This window comes from Ixodes scapularis, unplaced genomic scaffold (assembly GCF_016920785.2).
Source record: "Ixodes scapularis isolate PalLabHiFi unplaced genomic scaffold, ASM1692078v2 PGA_scaffold4__175_contigs__length_147842914, whole genome shotgun sequence".
In the NCBI taxonomy this organism is placed as follows: domain Eukaryota; kingdom Metazoa; phylum Arthropoda; class Arachnida; order Ixodida; family Ixodidae; genus Ixodes; species Ixodes scapularis.
In genome coordinates this window covers 49677727-49701232 of record NW_024609879.1, presented here as the reverse complement: position 1 = coordinate 49701232, position 23506 = coordinate 49677727, and the positions used below count along the sequence as shown (strand labels likewise).

Below are 23506 nucleotides of genomic sequence, written 5' to 3'. Positions count from 1 at the left end.
TCACGTGACTCTAAGTACAGATCTGGCTTTCGTTGCCACTGGTGACGTACCCAAACGAAAATCGCATGCCAGCACACACTATATCAGTGCACAACTTCACTGTATACTTGCGCATTTTTGGAGTTGACTAAAAAAAAAATAATAACATGCCCGGCAATGACAAAATCCGGTAGATACTTTCAACGGTTTGTGGAAATTGACATTCATGATGGCAACCCCTGAATGGCCCAGATGACATTTTGCAGCATTTTTCCCTGTCTCCGTCACCCATATGTACAAATGGGAATAAATAAATGACATTTTGCAAGCTGCACATTTTGCAGCTTTTTTTCCTGTCTCCATCACCCATATGTACAAATGGGAGTAAATAAATGAATTGAATTGAATTGAATTGACGGTCCAAAAACCGCTCAAGCCCAGTCCGCACCTACGTGCCGAAAACAAAAACAAAACGAAAAAGAAAGAAAAAAAAAACAGCCGGCACGGCGCGAGAGAGAGGGGGAAACGTAGGCAGAGTTGATGCCACTGGCATCCCCATAGAACCCCATAAGATACGCCGGGAAACTCGGCAACAAGAGGGCGAGAGAGAAAAGTGGGGGAAGATAGCGACGGACGAACAATTGACAAGCCTAAGTTCCGGGTGCACGTATTTTCAAAGTCGTTCCCAAAATATTTCACTGGATGTTCTGTTCTTCGAATTGGCCCAGAGAGAGCAGCTCTGGGACCCGGTCCAGCTTTTTCCGAAAGCCAGTCACTAGCACCGGCCGTCACGTCTACGGGTCTACGAGGCATGCTGCTATGTCGCCGTGATTTTTTTTTTCCCGAGTCTGCATATAGTATAAGTGCTGCGATTGTATGAGTCGTTCAAGTCGCCCCCATGAAAAAGTCTGTGATCGCCAAAAACGCCGTCGTATTCAGTCACGACTCGAGGACCTTTTTCAAGGCCATAACGCTTCACACGTTGAATCGTACTACTGCTCGGATCAAGGTGCCTGTGAGGATATGAATGGCGCCCTCCAGAAAACAAGTGGCAGTGCACATAACGGCGCGTCAAGTCCAGTCTCCGATCAAGACCCTTCAGACGCCTCCGACGATCCCAATTAAGAACGCCCAGCGGACGGGATCCCCCTTCTGAAACTATTCCCGTGCACGCAGCGAGAGTACCAGCTACGCGCAATGGGACGGCTAAAGCAAGCGCGTCAGCGCATTAATCAGAAGCAGAATGAGGTAAGCGGTGGAACATTCCGCGCCGCGTGACATCATCTCTTGTTCACTTATTTACGTGAATTTGTTTGTTCTTTTATATCTTTGAGGCTGGCCCATCCAGGGACGTCTTTTGGAGGCGCTCCGTATTGCATCTCGTGTCTGAACATGCTCAAATAAACAGTTCGTACCAAACCTGTGTTTTAGTTACTTCCTTCGTACTTGCATATGGTAGCAGCTTTCCTTCGCAATAATACTAAAAAAATACTTTTCTTTTTTTTGGTGGGGGGGGGGGACACAACGTTTTCCCACGACGGCTAGGGAACGTAATTTGGAAAGGTTTCTCGACGTTCTGTGAACGTCGTTGGTAGTCCGGATGTCATAAACACACGTATCATAAACGTCGAGGGAGGACGCAAAGGCCCACTGAGACATGCATGTGACGTTCAACAAACGTCATTTGGAACGTCCCCTCGACCTCCTGTGCACCTTTTCTCGCGGACATTTAAAGGTTTCATCGACATCGAAGGAAGGTAACGTCCGGACCTTCGACGTTTTACGACGTCACGTTACAGACGTCTTCGACGTTCTTTCGACGTTTTCTTCACGTTTATGTGCTGCTTGGGAGCAAAGCCTTGCTCCCTTTCTTAGTTTTTTATCTCGTTCCCTACTACCCTCCTAGACTCAGAAGTGATCAGTACAAGACGTTCTTCCTTCCGTTGTATCAAGACGGGTTCGTAGTGACTAATGTCAGTTTCCTACTGAATTCTGCTGTCAGACAGAAACACAACTCGTCCGCCTAGGCCCGGCACTAAATTAATTTTAGATAGAGTAAATCTCGAGTAAACTGGGGCACGGTCACTGTTTAAAATCGTCCTTCTGATCAGCATTCAAATATCAGTCAAGGTTACGATCTGACACGTATTCTATCCCGCCTACGCGGGCCTGTGTTATGTTACGGAGTGCGTGGGTGCCGGTGAACCATAAAAGATATGGACATGGTGCAAATATTACATATAAAGAGGTGACGGTGACTTACTGTGCAAATGCAACCTCGAAGCCAACATCATCCACAGGAAGCTTAGTCAATGACCCTGATTACGAAACTGGCCCTATGGCCAACCCAAAAAAGCTAAGTACCCCGAGTGAACCCTGGCTAAATTCCTCGGGGGCAAAGGAAAGACACAACCGCTCCGTTGGAGTTCTGGCAGGCGACGACAGCTCGCGCCGGTCTCTCGTGAGACCGACGCGCGTGATGCTTTGTTTGTTTATGCTGATGGCGATGTGGCCTGATCATCAAAAACCCATTCAACCGTTGGAGATGGGTCATGAGTGCCGCCACCTCTGGAGAAGAAAACTGACTACTGAATATTACATTCTCCCTCCCTTTAAAGAAATAAGGAAAACGTAAGTAGGAAGACTGGTTATCACTCTGAGAAGTTTGACAAAAAAAAGTATTTGCAAAACTTTCTCACAAACTTAGCGAAAACTTGGAAAAGTATTCACACTGCACAAAATTGCACTTGGTGGAAAAAACGTTCATTGCATAAAATAAAGCCTTATGCAGATGACGCCGGAATGTTCCTCACATCATAAGAGTAAATGGAGGCAGAAGTTAAATCACCCAGAACGTTCATATCTCCGAAATGCACCTATCTTTTCTTCCTTCAATGAGTGAAAAGCAAAGGATGTGTATGATAATAAAGTATTTTCGGAACATGATCTATTTTACAATTCAAATGTCCAGGGCACATGTGCGATGTTAGTTAGTTTGTTAGTACTGTCGGCGTTGAGCATATGTGTTAGTGATGGACATTTTGTTCTTCGGGCAAGGATTTCCTAACATGAAACATGAACCTGGACACCTATGTTTAGAACGTGTGCATATACCTTGTTTCAAGTACTACATTCAATCTACAAAAAAAAAACATTCCTAAACTATCTAAAAAATCTATAATCTATGATGAATGATTCATGGTCACTAAGCTCAGAGCCTGAGTCATTGCCACCATCATTGATGGACATAACAAAGTCTTTAAACTTGCTCTCAAGACTTTAATGGCGCGTTGGTCGACCTTTTGCCGCTGGTGGTGAGGGGCTGTGGGTGGTTCGGAAACTGTAGGTGGCGTGCGAAATTCAGTGGCGACTCCTTCCATGGACTCTTCCAGTGAAGGCATGGATGATGCCTCCAGTGTACACTTCTTCGTACTTAAAATTTATCTTTCATTGTTTGTTATGTTACGGTACACATATATCATTATGTGCTCCATTTTTTTATAATTGATATAAAAATGTATCTACAAATAAGTTTCTGAATAAAGTAGGTCTTTATTTTATATTATTTTGAATTTATTATTAGTTTTTCGTATCATTTTTTTAAATATAATATTACTAATTATATATATATATATATATATAGAGAGAGAGAGATAAATAAAAAGTAATTTCGATATCATTCATTTATTATTTTTTTATTTATATTTTATATATATAATTATTTATACACACGCGCATACACACACACACACACACACACATATATATATATATATATATATTATACATATAATATACATCAAAAAATTATCAAATGATAATCACCCCGAGTGAACCCAGGTTGGGTTCCTCGGGAACAAAGGAAAGGGAACCGCTCCGTTCGAGTTCTAGCAAGCGACGACAAGCTCGCGCCGGTCACTCCTGAGACCGACACTCGGGGTACTTAGCTTCTGTGGCCTGGCCATGGTGCCTGTTTCGTAATCAGGGTCATGGGCTGAGCTACCTTTGATTGCTCTCAGCTACCATGTGGCGGTTTCACAGTATGTCGCCCGCACCTCCGGCGATGTAGAATCTGCACCATGTCCATATGCTTTGTAGTTCACCGGCACCCATGCACTCCGTAACATAGAATTGGCCCGCGTGGGCCGAATGGAACACACTGACGAAAAATATTCAGCTAAAAATAAAAAAAATATATATATATATAAATTTATAAATGCGGTACACGTATATCATTACGTGCTTCATGTTCTATTTTCTTTATAATTTATATACAAATTTATTTACAAATAAATTTCAGAATAAATTTGCAAGAAGTACATTTAGATAGAAATCACTGTACGCTGCACACTACTTGCAAAAAGTACACTCTTCTGAGACGTAGGTGATGGTGTGCTGGAGCGGGACTCCAGAGGACTACTTCTCCTCGGCAATGGGTAATTGATAAGTTCCGCACGGGGGTTCTGGCAAAACTGCCAGATCGGAAACGGCCAGTTGTTCAGGAATGGCAGTCTGACCATGAACCGACTGTTCAGGTTCGGACGAAGGACCAGCTACAGGTACCAGAACCGGCCAGGGAGTAGATACAGGAACCAGAGACCCTGGCACAGTAGCGTGGACCGGCTCCTCTAAATGCCCGTGGTCTACAGCGAGACCCGAGCCATGAGCACCAACAGGAAGAGGATACAAGGTCCCAGCAGGGTGGCCGGACGCCTCGGAGCGCCCCAAGTCCACCGAGGAACCAGGGAAAGACCAGGGGAATCTGTAGCAGGACACTGTAGAGCAGCAGCAGAATATGGCTTCTTGGAAGAATCCAGCGCAGCATGGAGAGGTGCACCTATCGTACGTGCAGCAGGGAAACCGGATTTCACCGAGAGGCCAGACGCTGCGAGATCAGTGGAACCATCCGACCCGCACTGGAGGAGCTGAAGTGGTTCCAGTGATATGTACAGGTACAAAAACCGCAGGAACCGTAGGAGGCAAAAGTATACCACCATCATCATCATCGTAGCAGTCTTGCTCAAGAACTTGTATCGATGCTCAGAAACTTGCATCGGCGACAGTTATGTTGACTTCGTGAGCTTCACTGCGTTTAATCTTCGACCATCAGCTAGCTGATATATGGCAGGTCCTATTTGTGCTTGTATACGTTGTGGCTCACTGCATCTACTATGCAGTTTACATTGCAACCTTAGAGGGGTCGTACCGCTCTACGGTGATCCGAGTAGCATTCATCATGGTGATACCTGTTGCACGGCCGCTCGACCCCCCCCCCCCCCCCTATTGGTGCGGCGTGCCAAATTTTTCCGATAACAAAAGAGCGCGCGTGAGAGGAGAACTTCTCCCATCTGCCGTGGGGGCGCTGCATATCGGAGAGTGGTCTTGAGAGCAGAAAGCTAGAGGAGGCGGCCAACGCGTTCTTGCTCCGCGACCCAGGTAAAATATCTGCCCGTGATTGGCTTCGCCGATACCGAGGCGCTGTAGCGGTTGCAGAAGGCCGCAAAACGTGCTTGCCCCCCCCCCCCCCCCCCCCCCTTTGCACCACTTTGCGCGGAGGAAATTTCGTATTGTCGCCCTGTGCTCCCGTGTGTTGTTTGCGTTTTCGATCGTTTTCTCGCGCGTTTCTACACTTTTGTGGCGATGGCCACTGATGGATGAGAAAGAAAAAGAGACGTAGACTTCCGAACTTGAGTTTGTACCACTGACTTACATGGCTGGCTTCTTAACGTTTGTTTCTGAACAAAAGGTGACCATTTTTATTTGCAGATATTGTCGTACTTTCAAAGTAATTTACTGAAACACTCAACATAGCAAAGCAATAGAAATGTCTGAGTGAAAGCAAGGGAGGCCCTAATGTGTGGAACCCGCTCAACTGTGCAGGTGACGTGTCCTGAATGCAAGCTGCAACTTAAGGGAAATGCATCACAAGACTGAGCTTATCAGCTCGTGTTTAGCCCTGAATAAGGAGAACTCTGCTAGCCACGACATGAAGCTGTCTGGCTGTGCAAGCTCGTCTGCACCTTTGTCGAGTGGGCTCTACAGTCGGCAGAGATTCATCGTTGTGGACGGATTTGCAAGGTCCTCTCGAGCGCTGTGTTTCCACACCTTACGGACTGCCCGCTGATGCGGTGTACTGACTGCAGAGACCCGTACCACAGCGAAGAGCTCTGCGAGCTCTTTCTTAGGAAGCTCCTCAGACCTCTTTAGACAAACTGGGCTGGTGACCTAAAGAACTCTCTAGAGAATATATTGAGGCTTTCGCGGAAGCCTCTTTCCCGGCAGGTACTCCACTTGTGAACTATAGGACTCCCTTGATCCGCTTGTGAACAATGAAGTTTATATTGCTGAAGTCATGCACGAGATATCCTTTTCTTATTATCCTCGACAAATAAATGAAAGGCACAGCTCGAGCGTGCTCGAGCGTCGGTTAAAACCTGTAATTATACGGCCTAGCTATGTCCAACTATAACTCCTACATTACAGTGATAATAGAAACGGGCAATACTTACGGGAACAAGAAAACGACGATTCGAATGTACTACCAGCTGAATGAGCCTCTAACGTGTAGCCTGTAGCTTTCTGAGCTCCTTCCAAACAGAATGGTGTGATTTCATTCTAGACAGACTTGTCACAACCTTCATGCAATCTGGCCTTCGTTTCAGTTGAGAGTTGCCGCTCCACGAGAAACAATCTAAATAGCCATACCGGGCCGGGCCGGGCGGACTACTCCTTTATCCCCAATAACGAGGGCCAGGGCTGGCACTGCGGAGTAAAGGTCTATCGCCCTCACCTGCGGAGTGAGGCATAGGGCAGGCTGCTCGCAAGGGTCTGTTGACTTTTTCTTAAAGTTGAGCTCGTCTCTCTGGGAGGTCAATAGGAGCTTCTCTTGTCGGCATACACTGCACGTCAAGCTTAGAACTGTGAATTCTCCCACGTAGAAGAAGGGACGGTTCAAATCTTGTTGCAGGATGCACAGTACAAAAATACGTTCCAGGTGGTCCCGAACGGCTTCTGAACTTGACGGCCGTGCACAACAGCCAACCGAAGACAAGATTTCAGAACACAATTAAGTCTTTCAACCTGTTCGTTGCATTGAGGATAATATAATGAAGTTCTCGTGTGTTTGATACCATTCTGACGTAGAAAATCTTGAAACTCTCGAGAGATGAAATGGAATTCATTGGTCAGAGACAATCTGACATGGAGTCCTTTCGCGCGAAAAAACCTTCTTCAGAAAACTGATGACAGTCGCTGAAGTCACAGAAGACGTGGCTTGAACTTCGGGCCACTTGGAGTGGTAGTCTATTAAGACAATGAGCAACGTCTGACTGGGTAGTCCAAGATATCGGGCCGACAATGTCGATCCCAAGTTTTTCCCAGGGATGACTTCGGAAATGGACGGGCTGCAAAGGAGCCGGTGGAGTCTTCACTGGTTTGTCAATAGAACGACACGCAGTACAGTTCTTTATCTTTCTCTTGATTTGTATATTCATGAGCGGCCACTAGTAGTGTTCGCGGATCACACTCGTGGTTCTTGTGATTCCTTGACATACTTCATGCGCTACTTCAATTATCCTGTCCCGGATCTGCACAGGAACCTCTAACTTCTCTCCCTTGTTCAGGATGTTATCGTACAAAGAAAGCTGATCTCTGACTTGGTAGTAAGGTCGTAGGTCTAGGTCTGTTTTGCTATTTTACGGCCAGAAGGGTCTAGTGTACCGTATCACTCTAGGCAGGACTATGTCGTTGGCCGCGGCCTGCTGAAAACCCTCTTTGGACGATGGAACCATGACAACGAAAACAACTTCCTCGTCGAATCTTATGTGCTCTTCAGTGTCAAAACACTGGCAACCTTGAAAATGAGTCAGCAACGACGTTGGTGGCACCCTTCTGAAACTCTATCTTGAAGTTATAGTTCAAAAGTCTGGATGACCTTCCGGTGATTCTTAGAGGACGGATTCAAAGATCCTTGTTTGAAAGCAACGTAACAAACGGTTGGATGGTCCGTATGGATCACAAAAGACCTTCCCAAAGATAGACATGCCACTTTTCACACGCCCAGAGACATGCTAGTGCTTCCCTTTCGCCAGTCCAGTACCTTCGCTCTGCATCAGTTAGTGAGCAAGACGCGAAGGCTACAGGACGAAGCTGATTTCTATACTGTTGTTGGACAACATCGCCAAGACCATACTGTGAAGCTTATGTTACCACGACGATACGCGACTTCGTGTCAAGCATGGACAACATTGGAACCTGTTTGTTGGAAGCCTTTATCTCCTGAAAACTGGCCTCGACTTCCGGGTATCAGTTGAAACGAACTCCTTGACAGAGGAGACGACGAATCTGTTCTACAACTGTGGAACAACGTGGAATGAGTTTGCTGTTATACTCTGAAAGCCCTAGAAACACTCTCAACGTGATTGGATCAGAGGGAGTTGCAATATTTAGGATTTAATTTACCTTGAATAAACGGAGTGTTAAGCATTTTATGGAAAGATGGTGTCCCAAAAATGAGAGCTTTTTTACTTGGAAACCATTTTTAAGGTTGAACTTCATTCCCACTTGTGAAATTCGAGACAAGACGAGACATAGGTTTTCATCGTGCTCTTTCAAAGTGGATCTATAAGCAATAACACCTTCCAAGTAGAACTGGACTCCCGACCATCCCTTAAAATTTTTGACATTAGCTATTGGAAAGCTGCGGGTGCGGATGCTAGTCCAAAACAGACTAGCTTAAAGCGGAAAAATCCTTCATGGGTGATGCAAAAAGTAATATCACGACTCAGCTGGTCGAGACGGACCTGATGCTAGGCAGACGCCAGTCCAGTTTAGAGAACACTGCCTCTCCACGCAGATAACAGTGTTTGTCTTCTATCTTGTGTACGCCTTTTTAGAGCTTTTAACCATGGTTCAATACAGTCAACACCAACTAGCGCAACAACAAGTTCTTTTCCAGAACTCAAAAGTTCGTTGATGCAGGGAAGCGGAAAAGAATCGATGACAACGGCTTGATACGGAGCTCGTAGATCCTCACACATTCGGATCTTGCCCTCTGGCTTGCAAACGACAACAATGGGCGACACCAAATCTGAAGCTTGAACATGTTCGATGACGCCCTCGCTTTCCAACTTGAAGATTTCTTCAGAAACTCGTTCTCTCAACCTCATCGGGAGACAACCAAGTTTTGACTAAACTGGTGTAACTGTAGGCCGCACCTTGATCTTATGAGTGTGATTCTTCACCAGACCCTAGCGTGAACCCAGGTGGTAACTTAGAGGTGTCTCGTTTCGAAGAACCAGCAGTGGTAGGACGACGTTTCGATGGACTTGTATTACCCGGGTCACATTGCGTACCATAGAGCGCTTGACTCTCAGGATGGTCTTGTGGACCGCGTAGTTCCTGACTCTCAAGATGACGTTGCTGACTTGACTTGTGCATGATGACTTTAGGTATGGTCTCCGCCGGGACCGTCGAGGCAGGATATGTGTAATTATCAGCAGGTGCTAAAGGAAACCTGGGACTCGCAGTATGTCGAGAACCAGATAGCTGCGATGCTTGACGGGAGGACACGGTGAATGGGGGTCACCGCGGGTTGGGCGTGACGCTTACATCTCGCTGCGGTGCTCCTCCTCCGTGAGCTGCGTTCGCATACAGACATTCTAATTTAGCGCCATTCAACACACGTTTCAATTCGCAAACCACGTCGATGTCGAGTAATGAACGTCCCGTCTGGATTACATAAAATTCCATTGCTACCCAGTCGTTCATAAAGACTACTTGTCCCACAAAACATCCAAGCACGTGTATGGTGTCTCGCATAGAGTGAACGAGGGTCCTTGACGGCGGATGTAACTCTATCTTGTGATGCTTGTTAACTTCGTTAAACGTGCGTTTATTCAAAATTGATACAAATGAACCGTTATCAACAAGAAGATGAAGAGGTGTTCCATTTACCGTCATTTCGGCCATGAATATACAACGACGAGCGAGATCGCCTTCTCCTCGCACTGTCGTCTCCACGGACGCTGGATCCTCCGCAAACGGACGATCGGCTACATGTCCGGAGGCAGAAGCGGGTCGAACGTGCCTACCAGGTTGGACCTGTCTCCTCGAGACTGCCGGTCAGCGAAGGTTCACCGAGAACCTCGGCCCTGAACCGGAAAAGATGATTGTCGACGATCGTAGGTGAAGACCGCCGACGGCGGGCGTAGACTGCGGCATACCACCGCAAAATGTCCTAGATTCCCGCACAGGGAGCATGTGGCTTCGGACGCCGGGCAAATAGCCCGCTCATGATGGCGACGTCCGCAGAAAAAGCAGGCGTTGTCGGTTTCATCCCTGCCAGTTGGAAGCGGAGCGGGATCACGACCACTGCGAAGCTGGAACACCCGCGCCGGGAGCCGGGCCATGAGACCAGATGTCGGCGGCTAGAACGAGAATAGCTAGGTTGAGGCCACGGAGGGATGCCGAAAAAGTCATCTTGCACGTGCCGAGAAAACCATGACGTCTGGACGCCATCTTGGTGGCTCGGTGCTCGGTGTTTTACGACTTGCTGAACTTCCATCGAAACCGCGGTTTGCGACCTTTCTCGCCATTGAAAACTCGCTGCCATTTTCGGTCTCTGCTCATACTCTTGTACTAGCTGAAAAGCTCGCACAAAGTCGGCACCGCACTGCCTATGCACTTCTAAAGAACGCGATCCTGAACGCGTCTAGATTCTAAATCCTCCAAGAAAACCTCGCAGTCTTTCGTCGAGTGTTGTTCCGTAGGCGAGAAACGAGCCCTGGTGGCGTAATTCAGCGAGAAACTCAGTGACCGACTGTCTGGGACGTTGAACCAACGCGCGTAGTTTTTGGTGCTCAAGTGCAACACTACTGAAAAACTCAAAATGTTTATCGACGGCCTCTAGGAAAGTCTGGAACTCATCGGTTCCCTCTGCAGGGAGCGTCTTGTATAGCTGGAGTCCATCCACATTGCGTTAGGCTTCCGTGGCTAGTAATTAAAATAAGATACCCTTTTTCCGACGGGGTTCTACAATATTCAACCCCGAAGCATCGAGAAAAATCAGAAGAGCCCGGTTCCATGCCGGCGAATCCACTATCGGCGGACCGGGAACTGCCAGAAACACGGCCGGCGGTGGAAACGCAGTTGAGCGGATGGTCACGGAAGAAGAAAATGAAAGAAGTCATCTTCAACTCTTTGTTGGCCTGGACAGAAATTTGAAATGGAACGAACTTTAGGCCTATCTCCTAACCCTAGCTAAATTGACACTGTTTACCGCTGGACAAACAAAAATATATGTTACGCGCCGGTTTCCATCCACTGAACCAGGACGCGGGCCGCCGCCAACGACTCGAACAAAGCAAAAGGCACAGAATACCTACGTGATGATTTCTCCCATTCTCGTCGCAATTTTGTTCTAACCCGCCCACGCGGGCCTATGTTATGTTACGGAGTGCGTGGGTGCCGGTGAACTATGAAGTACATGGGCATGGTGCAGATACTAAATAGACGGAGGGGCCGGTGATTTACTGTGAAAACGCTACCCGGTAGCCGACAGCTTTCACAGGAAGCTTAGCTCACAGCCCGGATTACGAAACTGGCTCCATGGCCAGGACAAAGAAGCTAAGTAAGTTACCCGAGTGAATCCTGGCTGGGCTCCTCGGGGGCTAAGGAAAGACATAAACGGTCCGTTCGAGTTCTGGCAGGCGACGACTATTCGCGCCGGGCTCTCAAGATACCGACGCGCGTGCTGCTTTGTTTATTTATGTTTATGGCGACGTGGCATGCTCACCAAACCCCATTAATCTGTTGGATATAGTTCATGAATTGCGCCAACTCTGGAGAAGAAAGCTAACTACAGGATAGTACAATACCTTAACCAGGGCGGTCTAATTATACATCGCATTATTTTTATCAGTTGTAGGTAAAACGGCCACAGGTCACTTATTAAAAAAAAAACGAAGTAAAAACACCAAGGCGAGAGGTCTTTAAGCACAAAAACAAATTCGACGATCAAATACTCAGGACTTTGTGACCTAGATTGCTATCCTTGAAGAGTGTGATAGTTCCGCAACTTTTTGCTTCTCTTGAGGTTCTCAGCTTAAGTAGGAAGTTCGTAATTGCTGTGTATTGCAATTATCTTGTGTCTCTTCGTGGCCTGAGAAAGCGCTTTTTTAAGAACAATATGTTGTAACTTTCAGTACAGTATTTTGGCCTTCAATTTGCGAAGAGTCTGAGCCCTTGATATGCCCGGATACTTGTGTTGCACCATTGTTCTCTGAGGATAGTTTGGTCTTTGGGGGGCCATGCTAAGCTTAGGCAGCAATTACTTGTTAGGTTACTCGTCTCCCTTTTTGGTTCCATTATTTGTGTGATTGACCAGTAGCTTAGTTGAAAAGAGCTTGTGGGTGCTCACTGAAGAATTTAAAATACATCTAAAAGACACATATATGGTATTCTTGAAGTCACATTATGGCTCGACTATGTATATAGTCCTTACAACTAAAAGCATAATTTAGCTGTTTGTTTTTATTATTGTACTTTCTTCTCAAATATACACCGTGCGAACTGTTAATGTTAATACTACACTCGCGGTTTTCTTGATTTGAAAAAAAAAATAATAAAACATGTAGGGACGAAAACAAATAGTACAGTTCTTTCAAATAGAAAAATAATTTTAATGATGTCACCCTCAAATCGTCAGCTTTTCCCTTCCCTAACAACCGAAAGCTTTAAAAAATGGAAGAAAACCTTTGTAAAAAAAAGAAGAGGAAACACGGGAGAAAGAAGAGCATTAAGGAAAATGATAAAAAAGCACATCAAGAAAGTGTTAAGGAAACGTTTCCGTTAGGGTAACGTTCTTAAAGAAAAAGAATGAAAATAACAAGAAGGAAATAAATAAATATAAAACATAGTAAACGAAAATGAAGAATTATAAAATTGAAGTGAGCTGACTTACTATTGCCCCAAAAACTCTACTTCACTCTTTGATAACATATCGGAAGGCGAGGCAAAGTTGAAGACATGACCGTCCATCCGAATGGACTCAATTATTTCTCTGTCAAGTCTGTCCTTCTGTTACCCGATAACTCTCGTTGCATGGAAATGGGGCTCATAGCTCAAAGAAATACATTTATGCTCCACAACATGGTGAAGAGAGTTACCAGATGCTCTGGTTACTTCGAAGAAGTGCTCCCAGAGGCGAGTGTTGAGGCATCTACCAGTATGTCCAATGTACTTATCTCCACAGGTTAACAGGATGGAGTACACCACGTGCTCTTTGCAAGCGACAGCCGGGTTGGAATGTTGGATGAAACTACATTTCGGAGCACTATTGCTGTTCACGTTTTTGCAAAGTTCTTTTAGGCGAAATTTGCTAGAGAAAACTACGGACGTGTCAAACCGCCCTGCCATGCTATTTAAGCGGTTAGCAGAGTTATGGAGATAAGAAATGGTAACTAGACATAAAGGCTTCTTTATGGGAAAACAAGAGCTTCCCGATTCTATTATTATACGAATAAGAATGGAAGTTTTGAACATCGTTCCCGTACCCAGCCACGAAGAAGCGTTATTGCCTTGCTGCTATTCTGAACGCAACTAGGTGGCCACGGGACTTTGAACGGGAAGAGATAAAGCTGAACCGAATAATTCTATGCTTTGCCATTTTATAGTAAGAACTGCAAAAAGGAGAATAGTTTTTTTCTAGAACGTTGTTGGAAAGCCCAGCGCAGACCGGAGCGGAGAAGATGAAGACTAAGATATAAGTACTGTAGGCATTTGTGCGCGGGGTCTTCTCATGAAATCATCATTACCAACTCAGTCTAATTTCATTTTCGATCTTCGTTGTTCGGGCAGTTTTGTTGTACCAGATAAGAGCGTTTCTCCAGAGTAGACAGTTTGATTATATCTCTATAGTTATGAGAAACACACTCAAATAAAAACAACCGGCAGTTCACGTAGGAAACAATTGTCGCTCCGTGAAGATTATTACTCGATATATGTATTCAAAAGTAGCTGCAGAAATGTATATTTTTAATATAACAGCAGGCTTGGAGCTGGCTTTAATTTTAAAAATCATTAATCTCAATGATTGCATTTCTCGATGCCTACTTTTTATGATTCGGCATAATTTCCAGATTGTTGAATGAATGAATAATCGTTGGTTACCGGAATTATTATCTAAATTTTAATTTCGCTTTATTTTTAGCACGTTTGGCTTTGTTTACTACATCTAAACTTGTTGTTGCTCACTATATTTTCACGCCTAATATAAAGAAAACAATTAACGACAACATTTCGAAAGGTTACACAATAAAGAAGATAATAATCAAACTGACACCGTGGTTACTGCGCCTTCATACATTTAGAGTGTCTTGAAACCTTCAGTATTGAAAGAATTGAATAAATGCAATAATTTCTTACCTTTCATTTCTAGTCTGTATGCCCCCATAAAATCACGAATGGGATCTCTAGAACAAAAATATTGCTAGAGTGATGTTTGCATTATATGGAAGGTCTATTTAGCATAAAGTATTATGACCGTACCAACCTTGTTAGTAGATAGACAACATCAGCGCGTTCGCATTGATTTGTGTTATTTACCCAGCGGTTAAACATAGACAATGTAAAAACGGGGTCTAGCTTTTTCGTTGACTCGTTTTTGAATGTCTTGTATTTCTTGAAGTAACGTTCTTCCTCTTCCTAAAACAGACAGTTGCACAGATGTCGTGATTAAAAAAACTTCTTGAGATTTAAATGTGGTTAGCACGTAAGCGGAATTTTCGTTTTGTTTTATAGATCTCATACAAATCACATTATTATGTTAAAGTCGCGTAACACTAGCAATTGTTAAAATAATGGCGGCTGGACATGTAGGGTTAAAATTAATTAGCACAGTGTACATAATGTTAAAGCACCAGCATCCATCATGTCACAGAATGCGGTACCCGAGGTGTTGAATTAACATTTATCTCAAAATATCGTATGTTTACTCGATAATAAAAATATTTTCCTAAGAGTAAGGCATTGAAAAATCCGTTCATACATGTGATCAAGTATAATTTTTTACTGAAAAATATATTTTGTTTAAATTTTTGTACACAATGTATATTAGGAAGTGAATAAATTGCGCAGGCCAAACATTTCCACTGTGTTAAATATGCGACACGACCCAAGTTGCTAAAGTGGGCGTCATGATAAACGTATAAGGTATGAAGTTTCAAAGTAGCTATAGATTTTGAATATTATATAGAACGCTTTAAATTTAACTCCTATGCACTGCAACCTAGTGGAATTCCGCACGGTTCCTTCCAATGCAAAAAAAAAAAAAAATTCGTAGCAATTAAAATTATTTTGTTACGACCGTTTTTTATATTATGTTTAATAAAGCAATGAAAGCCGTGCTTTATTGTGCCTCCACAGTCTGGAATTTGTTTAAACAAAAAGGTATACACTTTTCTGCACGTTGACATTGTACAAAAAAGGCACGTATTATAAAAATTTGTATTGATGAGAAAATGTAAAAGTGATGCGCGCCATGAATGTTTGAAGCAGAGTTGATCGTAGCAAAATATAAAAAAAAAATAGTAAGAGATAATAGCACCTATCGAAAATAGATATTTATTCGCTGAGTGTAAGACCACGGCGAAATCATGACGAACAATGATTAAATAGCGGTTATATTGTTTCCATCACTTCGCTTACCGTTAACTCACTTACTCCAAGAAGAGAAAATTTAACATCAGGGCAGTTGAAGTTCCAGAAATAAGCCTCTACCTGAAACAAAAAGAAAGTTTGAGAATACTAGATTTCAAATTTAAAGCATACGGCGTAACAAGCTCTGGGAATAAAACGAAGAGCTAAGGTGCGATTTCAATACCTTACTTTTAAATCACGATCCTTTTATGAGCGGGTTCCTAAATAAATTGCGTCACGGGGAGTTGTAATGAAGAAATGGTAAACCGTGCGCTTGTCGATTGCATGGGTGGTGTCATTATGGGACACGTTGTCACGTATTCTAATCCACGATGGGTTTTGCGATCACGTGACATGACGTCGTGGTGACACGTGATTGTGTAACTCAACGTCAGAATGTCACGTAACCACGTACCTTGAACTCGCCACGTTACGCGAATACTGAACTTGGCGTCGCATTGTAGCATAACCACGTAACTCTTGGTTATAGTGTCACAATTTCACGTAACTCGACGTCGTATTGTCATGTGACCACGCGCCATGATGTTAGAGCGTCAAGTCACCACGTACTTGATGTCAGTATCAAGGGACCACGTAACTTTACGTCAGTGTTACGTTACCACGAAACTTGACTCAACCAAGTCACGTGACATCGGTACGCAACAGTGTCAGGTGGCCACGTGAGTTAACGTTACATTGTCAGACGACATCAATTAATACTCTGTGACGAAGTAACGTGTAGCAACGTCATGGGAAACGACGCTGTCGCGTGACATCGCAGTTTGAATGACGTCAAGTCGCATGGACACGGGGTTTGTATCCTGTGAACGCTGCCAGCGAAAAACGTAGGAGAAAATGGGAAGTTTTGAAGAAATGGGCACGCTATTTTCATAGACCGCGTTCTTCCCCCCGCTAAGCCATCCGCAACGAAGGAGTCGCTGCCGCGCCTGCGCGCCGATGGCCTTGGCTGTAGAAACCTGCATCTCGTAGTGGGCTGCGGAAAGCTTCGCGGGACAGCTGAAACGATCTACGAAAACTCCCTATCAGCCCACGTCACCGCTAAATTCAGCGATTACCTCAGCGCACGTCACTCAAGAGACCTTTTGAAACGGAAATAAACAGCGCGCAAAAAATACACAGGACGAAAGGAAGGTGTGAACGACACAAGCGCTGAACTCACAACTAAACATTTATTGAAAAAACACCAACGAAATTTCGTTGGTGTTTTTTCAATAAATGTTTAGTTGTGAGTTCAGCGCTTGTGTCGTTCACACCTTCCTTTCGTCCTGTGTATTTTTTGCGCGCTGTTTATTTCCGTTACAATGAACCAACTCGCCTACATCACGACACTAATCCAGAGAGCTTTTGAATAGCGTTTCTCCGTCGCAACGCGAATGCGACGATTCTCATGCTTGCAGCGACAACAAGATACAGAAACCAATTTTCGGAAGACGCGAAGTACTTTAAATAAAGAAAATAAAAACTCTAGGCCATGAGCAACATTTTAGATTCGCGTACTTTTGAGAATACCACAAGAGCACTCGAACGGTCATGTCAGCTCGCGTCGCCTCAGCAAGAGAGGCGTTCGACGAGAAGCGTTTACACGTCGCCAGTAGCAAGTTGCTGGCGATCGTTACCCGCCTTGCTGAACCTTCCATATAGTTTATGGAATGTATCTGCTGCTAAATTGTATATCGCCCTGACCTGAGTCTTGCGGTCTCGAGGACTTAACCTACTTCGAGCCCAATCCGGCCCGTGCGGCGACCGTTCTCCTAGAAGCCGCCATCTTCTAACTCAGCTTGTATTGCTTGTAGACCACACTCTTAGAAAAAAGGTTTTATATATTCCTCCATTAATTAAAGATCGATCTTGAAGCCTACGTTCCTTCGGAAAGGGAGGAACGTTCGTCCCTGAACGCAGTGGAGCAAAATTTTACCCACGTATTCATGTCGTTATTGCGGTCCCGAATCGAGTAAGTCGAGCTTAAAAAGGCTTAACGAGGACGCTGCGTCTATTGTCGGTCCTTACACAGAACGCTGCGGGAGTTAAACCGAAAATAGTTGGCATAGTTCTTGGACAGGCGAATGCTTCGGGCTTCTGGTGCCCCGCAGTGACTGCAGAAAACAATAGCAAGAAAAGCCAGCCAACAGCTTTGCAACCATCTAAACAAATCAGCGCCTTCAAAACAAAAAGAGCAAACAAAAAACAAAAAAAAAAAAAACGTAGCACGAGCTTTTTATTAACTGCAATTACTACGGAAGCCAGCTCCCGCGCACCTGAGGAAGCTCGCGTTTTGAATTCAGTCACTCAATTCCCTTGTTGTCAACACTACGATTGTTATACAGAGACAATCCAAAAACGGCCACTTAGCGCACTTCAGGCCTTACGTTTGCTATTCCTAAAGCAAACAATTATTTTGTTAACACCGCACATCATGGAGGAGTGGTAATCCATTCGAAAAATAAAAAGAACCCTCAAAAGAAAGAGCAAATTTGAAGCAGCCTACTTGGCTGTATTTTGCACGGTAACGAGAATATATCGCGAATGGGGAAATAAGGATAAATCGCTCGTCACCTGGTGGCAGCATTAAATAAAATAATGGGGGTGCCACGTAGTGCCCCATTCATACGCGACAAATTAAATATTTTTTATTTGCTCTCGGCACCATTGCTCTTCGGGCATTTACCATATACACCTGTGCATATATTACGGGTACGACAACATAATAGCATCAACTAAACAAATAAAAAGAAAAAGCGAACGCACACATATATACGGAACACAGGAATATGAACACTCAATACCCCGATTACTTATTCTTATCACTGCGATTCTGCCTTTATTACTCGTCGCTTTGAAGATACGAATTTTCTCCAGATTTTCTCGCCGAGAAACTTTGCAATACATAATGTTGACAGTATGTTGATCTCTTCTCATTAATATCCTTCCTCAGAAAGCATTTGCATCGGCCGAAAGGCAGAATCTCTTAACAAAAGCAAACGTTCATGCCGTAATTATTCGCGACTGCCGTTTAAGCAGCTCGCTAATCTGCGGTTCCTGGGGGCCACGTGTTCCCTGCCCCGCAAAGCGTGTTGTATAATGCACTAGAGACGGAGTTTTTTTAACGTTGTATTTTTTTTACGGAGCTTGTATGTGGTACAATTGTCGTCTTGAATTAACCTCTCTAAAGAAGGTATTCACCCAGCTGGAAGCGGCGCTTCACTGCTTTTGAGGTAGATAAATTGCATTTCGCTCAACATAAATGCTTTCAAAGCCGCAGTTTGCGGCAAGTTTTGTATATGGCTAGCTACGCCGTCGCGAGTTCAAAAACGAGCTTCTCGGAAACAAACCGACTGTCGACTAAAACCTATCCGGTTATAACACAAAGCTAACTTTCCTAGCACCGCATCGTTATTTATGCTTAATTTTGTTAAATAATATTATACCGAACTTTGTATATACGTACTTCCTGTCAAATATCAAGCCTGTTCAGCCCTTCTCCGAGATCGCAATCGCTCTCGAGGAGGGAACAGGACGTTGCAGACAAGGTACGTTGGTCCGTACGATTGGAGCTGGGTTCAGATCAGCGTTCCATCACAACCCGCTAGTCTATCGATTGGACGTAATTGATCGAGCGAACTTTTGAAACTCTAATGTAAAGAAGAATGTCAACCGGCGACGGAATAAGTCATCTCATCATGATGTTACACCACTGGTACGCTAAACACATGGTGACATCGTCATATCTATGATTCCAGTTGCCTTTCCCAGCGCCCATCTCTGTTATGGTGATCTTGGTGACACGCGGTAGTATGATACCGTGGCGATCGCCGTTGGTGATTGGCAGAAGGAATCAGAACCGAACGTACAGCACAAAAGACACGGTGCTTCACGGAAGAAAACCTGCCTGTCTGGGATGCAATGTTGCCACAACGTCGATGCCAAGCGTCGTTCCGAACGTTGCGGTTCATGAGTTTCGGAGGAATGTATCTTAGCCCAGTGTACGTAGCACTGCTGACACGGCTCGGGAATTTCGATGTTTCTAACGGCTTCGTTTGCTTGTTTTATAAATTTGGTGCTAAAAACATAAATGGAACCATAGTTTTCTGCGTTTTGGACTAGAATGCTGATTCGCAGGCGGTCTTCGCTGCCGCTGACGCTGAATCAGCTCAACAGAGTAATATAAACAGTGCGTGCGTCGTGCCCGGTATACTAGACCGAAAGAAGGTGAGCCAGTAGGAAGGAACTTTCCTTTCGTATGGTGGACGAAAAAACTTCTGGTTCCTCCCTTCTCGTGTCCGCTTGAGGGCGCGTCAGTGGAAGGGAGGAAAACGCGCCGATGCTACCTGTTTCCCATTTTCGTTCCTTAGAATGCACCTAAGCAATCGTCTAGAACGTGCCGTCTGGGACTTGGGGGTGGGTAGTAGAAGGGAGGAAAACGCACCGTGTCCCTGCGTTTTTCTCAACCACTCCGGGTGTGGTTGAGAAAAAAGAACCGCCTTTTCGACCCAGCGCAAAGAAACTGTACATAGCAGGAAGCTAATACTCCGCGACATTCTGACACTAGCCATTTTGGGGCAAGATTCAAGAGTGTGAGAACCTGTCGTTTTCTGGATTAAACTTCAAAAGAGATAGGCGAAACATTTCCGTCAGCCGCCATCCACTTAAGCATAATACCATCCACGCAAGACAATACATTGTGGGTGAGCTCTTATCGGATATATTTCTGAAAAAATATAAACTACACACACATATATATATTTTTTTTTCTTTTATTTTTCGCGAAGTGTTTATTACGGATACAAATGTCATATGCGTCCGTACTGTCAGTACTCGTTTTCCCAATATTACGCTTAAGCGGACGTCGAATCAAAATTTGTTTCTGTTTTATTTTGTGAAACGAAAATTAGGGACTCTAACCAAAAATTTAATAAACATTTACCCGACGTTTCGAGACTAGTCCGGTTCCTTGCTCACGGGTGAGTGACGAAAAGGAAAGACGCGCGTCGCCTTAATGCTCATACGGATGTAGGGGGCTTTGCTCACGTCACGCAGTCCCGAGACGCAGCTACTGGGCAGGGAGCCCGAAGAACGATTTATGTCCCTCATTGTGTGCCGGATAAACCAAGACTCAATGAAGAGCCGCTTTCGCCTCTCCAAGGCCAGCACGGTGCTTCCCTCGAAATCGACTGTGTGGCCGGCTGCTTCTGCGTGCTCCGCGAGGGCGCTTGCCTCCACATCCTCCTTCCGGACATCATATTTGTGTCGCCGTAAGCCTCTCTGCGAATGTCTTACTTTTGCCAACGTATGAGGCCGGGCAATCTTTGCATGGTATGCAGTAGACCAAGCCTTGGGCCCTTTCTTCGTTGAGTCTTGGTTTATCCAGCACACAAAAGGAAACGTGAATCGCTCTTCGGGCTCCCTGCCCAGCAGCTACGTCTCGGGACTGCAAGACATGAGCAAAGCCCCCTACATCAGTATGTGCATTTAGGCAATACGTGTCTTTTTCTTTTTGTCACTCACCCGTGAACAAGGGACCGAAATGGTCCCGAAACGTCGGGTAAATGTTTATTCAAATTTTGGTTAGAGTCCCTATTTTTCGCTTCATGTCTATTCCTAAACAGGAAAGAGGGCTGCCGAAAGTTTACCTTCGAATGTTTTACTTTTTATTCAGTATACATTTTGTTCTTAAAGTTTCGCGTTCTACCCCAGTCGGTGGCATCACATTCTCACGGAGTTCCAGGTTCCTGCGATGCGTCTGTTCTTTACGCGGATTGACAAACTGGATTATTTTACAGCCGAGCTGTTAAGGGCTAGTTTCCCCAGTCTCGTGTACGCGGGCAAAAAAATGTCGGCTCAAAACGCCGGACAGCTACCGCCATCTATGAGCGACGTCGGCAACCAGAAAACCGACTTGCCTGTTGTCTGGTTGCCGCCGTCGCTCATAGATGGAGCCAACCCTTTCAGCCTCTCTACTCTAGCTTGCCGACTTGCGGCCGGCCATTACTTCGTTCCCACCCTAGTACACCTTCGCTGGTCTTCATTCGTCAACAGAGTGGAAAGAATGAATGTCTTTTTTTTTTTCTTTGCAAGACCACCGGGTAAATTTAGCGCTTTGCGAAAGTGTGCGAGAGCAGCTCGAAAGACCATGGTTTCCCAGGCTTTTTTCGAATGATATAGTGTGCACCTAAAACCTAAGACATTGTTTGGGTTCTGCGCACGCGCGGTGCCAGCGACGCTATTTCCTTTGAAACGTCAAGCTTTTGAATACATTATTCTAAAATCCCTAATATCATATCTCATGGTATAAGAGTTTTTGAAGTCCACTTTCTTGGTAATCCGAAGTTCTTACGCATGATCACAATCATAACTCTTTTACAAATACCACCACAAGTCAATTATAAAAATGTTCAGAATGGAAGCTTGGGCGTGTTGGTAAGGCATGATCGTACAGCGAAACAGACGGGACAAAAGAAAGGAGACAAACAACCGCTGAACTTACAACTCAAGTTTTAATCGTCAATGCGCAGCCTATATATGCGATGAAACCCGCACAATCTTCGTGCATGCTGTCCTCGTGAAAGAAAATCTAATTCTTCAGCCGAAAAAAGAACTGACGAGGCGCTGACATACTACTTTTCCCCCAAGTGCGCTTTAGCCTCTGTCTGTATATTGTAATGCGGAATTGAAAAAAAAAAAAAAATACTGTCATTGGAAGAAGTGTTAATGCCTTGACCGGGGAGATTATAGAAACAGAGGCTATAGCGCGCTTGGGGGAATAGTGTGCCAGCGTCCCGTCGGTTCTTTTGTCGGCTAAAGAATTAGATCTTCTCTCACGACGGGGGGACAGGCATGCGCGATGGTTGTGCGGGTTCCAGTGGAGTGTTATCGGCTTTGTGTGTTCCCCTTGTTTGATCAGGTATATAGGCTGCGTCTTTACAATTAAAAATTCAGCTGTAAGTTCAGCGGTTGTTTGTCCGCTTTCTTCCGTCCCGTCTCTTTCGCTGTACGTTTTAAATAATTGATTATGAAGCATTCCCGCATTGAAGAATAAGGCAGAACAAAACCAGAGGTTTTTGGATATTTTATTTTGAATATGCATGGAGGTTGACAGTGTGCATTCATTTGCTCTACACTCAACTCATCTGCCAGTTTTCTATTTTAGAAGCATACTCAGTTTAGACCTACTAGTTTTTTTTTTTTTATAAAAATAGTTGAGGCAAATTACAAAAAAGCAAACCGACTTTAGCACTTTCATTTATCTACTCCTTACCAGAGAATTGAGTTTATAGCTCTGTGCAAATCAATCATGATATACGTACGTTGTTGACGAGTACTTTGAGGTACGATATGACGTCGGAATGTTTATTTTTAAGCAGTTTCCCGTAGGCTGTGTCCACCATTATGCATATTCCCACGTCAATAGTGCCAGCTAGAAAGGTACATTTTTTTCTCAGAACATCCGTTTTTTTTTTACTCAGGGGTGTTCCACACATACACATTCAGCGTTGGTCATCAAAATAATATTTTGTCCCTAATTATTTCACATGTCTAGCTCATAACATCTTAGTCGTTGTGCAATAAACCTAAGAAGAAGAGCAATCACTGAACAACACACGCGAAATTTTACATCCTCCTCAGCAGGTCTCAGAAGTCGGAAATCAACGGTATTAATGAACAAGTCTTCACCGAGAAAGCTGAAGACGTAGAAAAATGTTTGAACAGCAGTAGGGGCTTTAATATGCGACGTTTCCGGAAGAGACTTCCCGAAACGCCGTGTAATAACGGCTCTACTGCTGTTCAAACATTTTTCTACGTTTAGTCAGAAATC

At 44.5% G+C, this 23506-nt stretch overlaps 1 protein-coding gene across 1 annotated transcript in view; it reads right to left on the bottom strand.

Annotated features, from left to right (window-relative positions):
- LOC115312263 overlaps positions 1-23506 on the bottom strand; it is a 55196-nt gene that overhangs the window by 26699 nt on the left and 4991 nt on the right. Inside the window, exons 3-6 of the mRNA XM_029971151.2 lie at positions 22998-23107; positions 15685-15756; positions 14531-14682; positions 14404-14450 (exon numbers count right to left, since the gene is read on the bottom strand). Coding sequence (XP_029827011.2) covers positions 14404-14450; positions 14531-14682; positions 15685-15756; positions 22998-23107 — 381 coding nt within the window. The remainder of the gene's footprint in view (positions 1-14403; positions 14451-14530; positions 14683-15684; positions 15757-22997; positions 23108-23506) is intronic.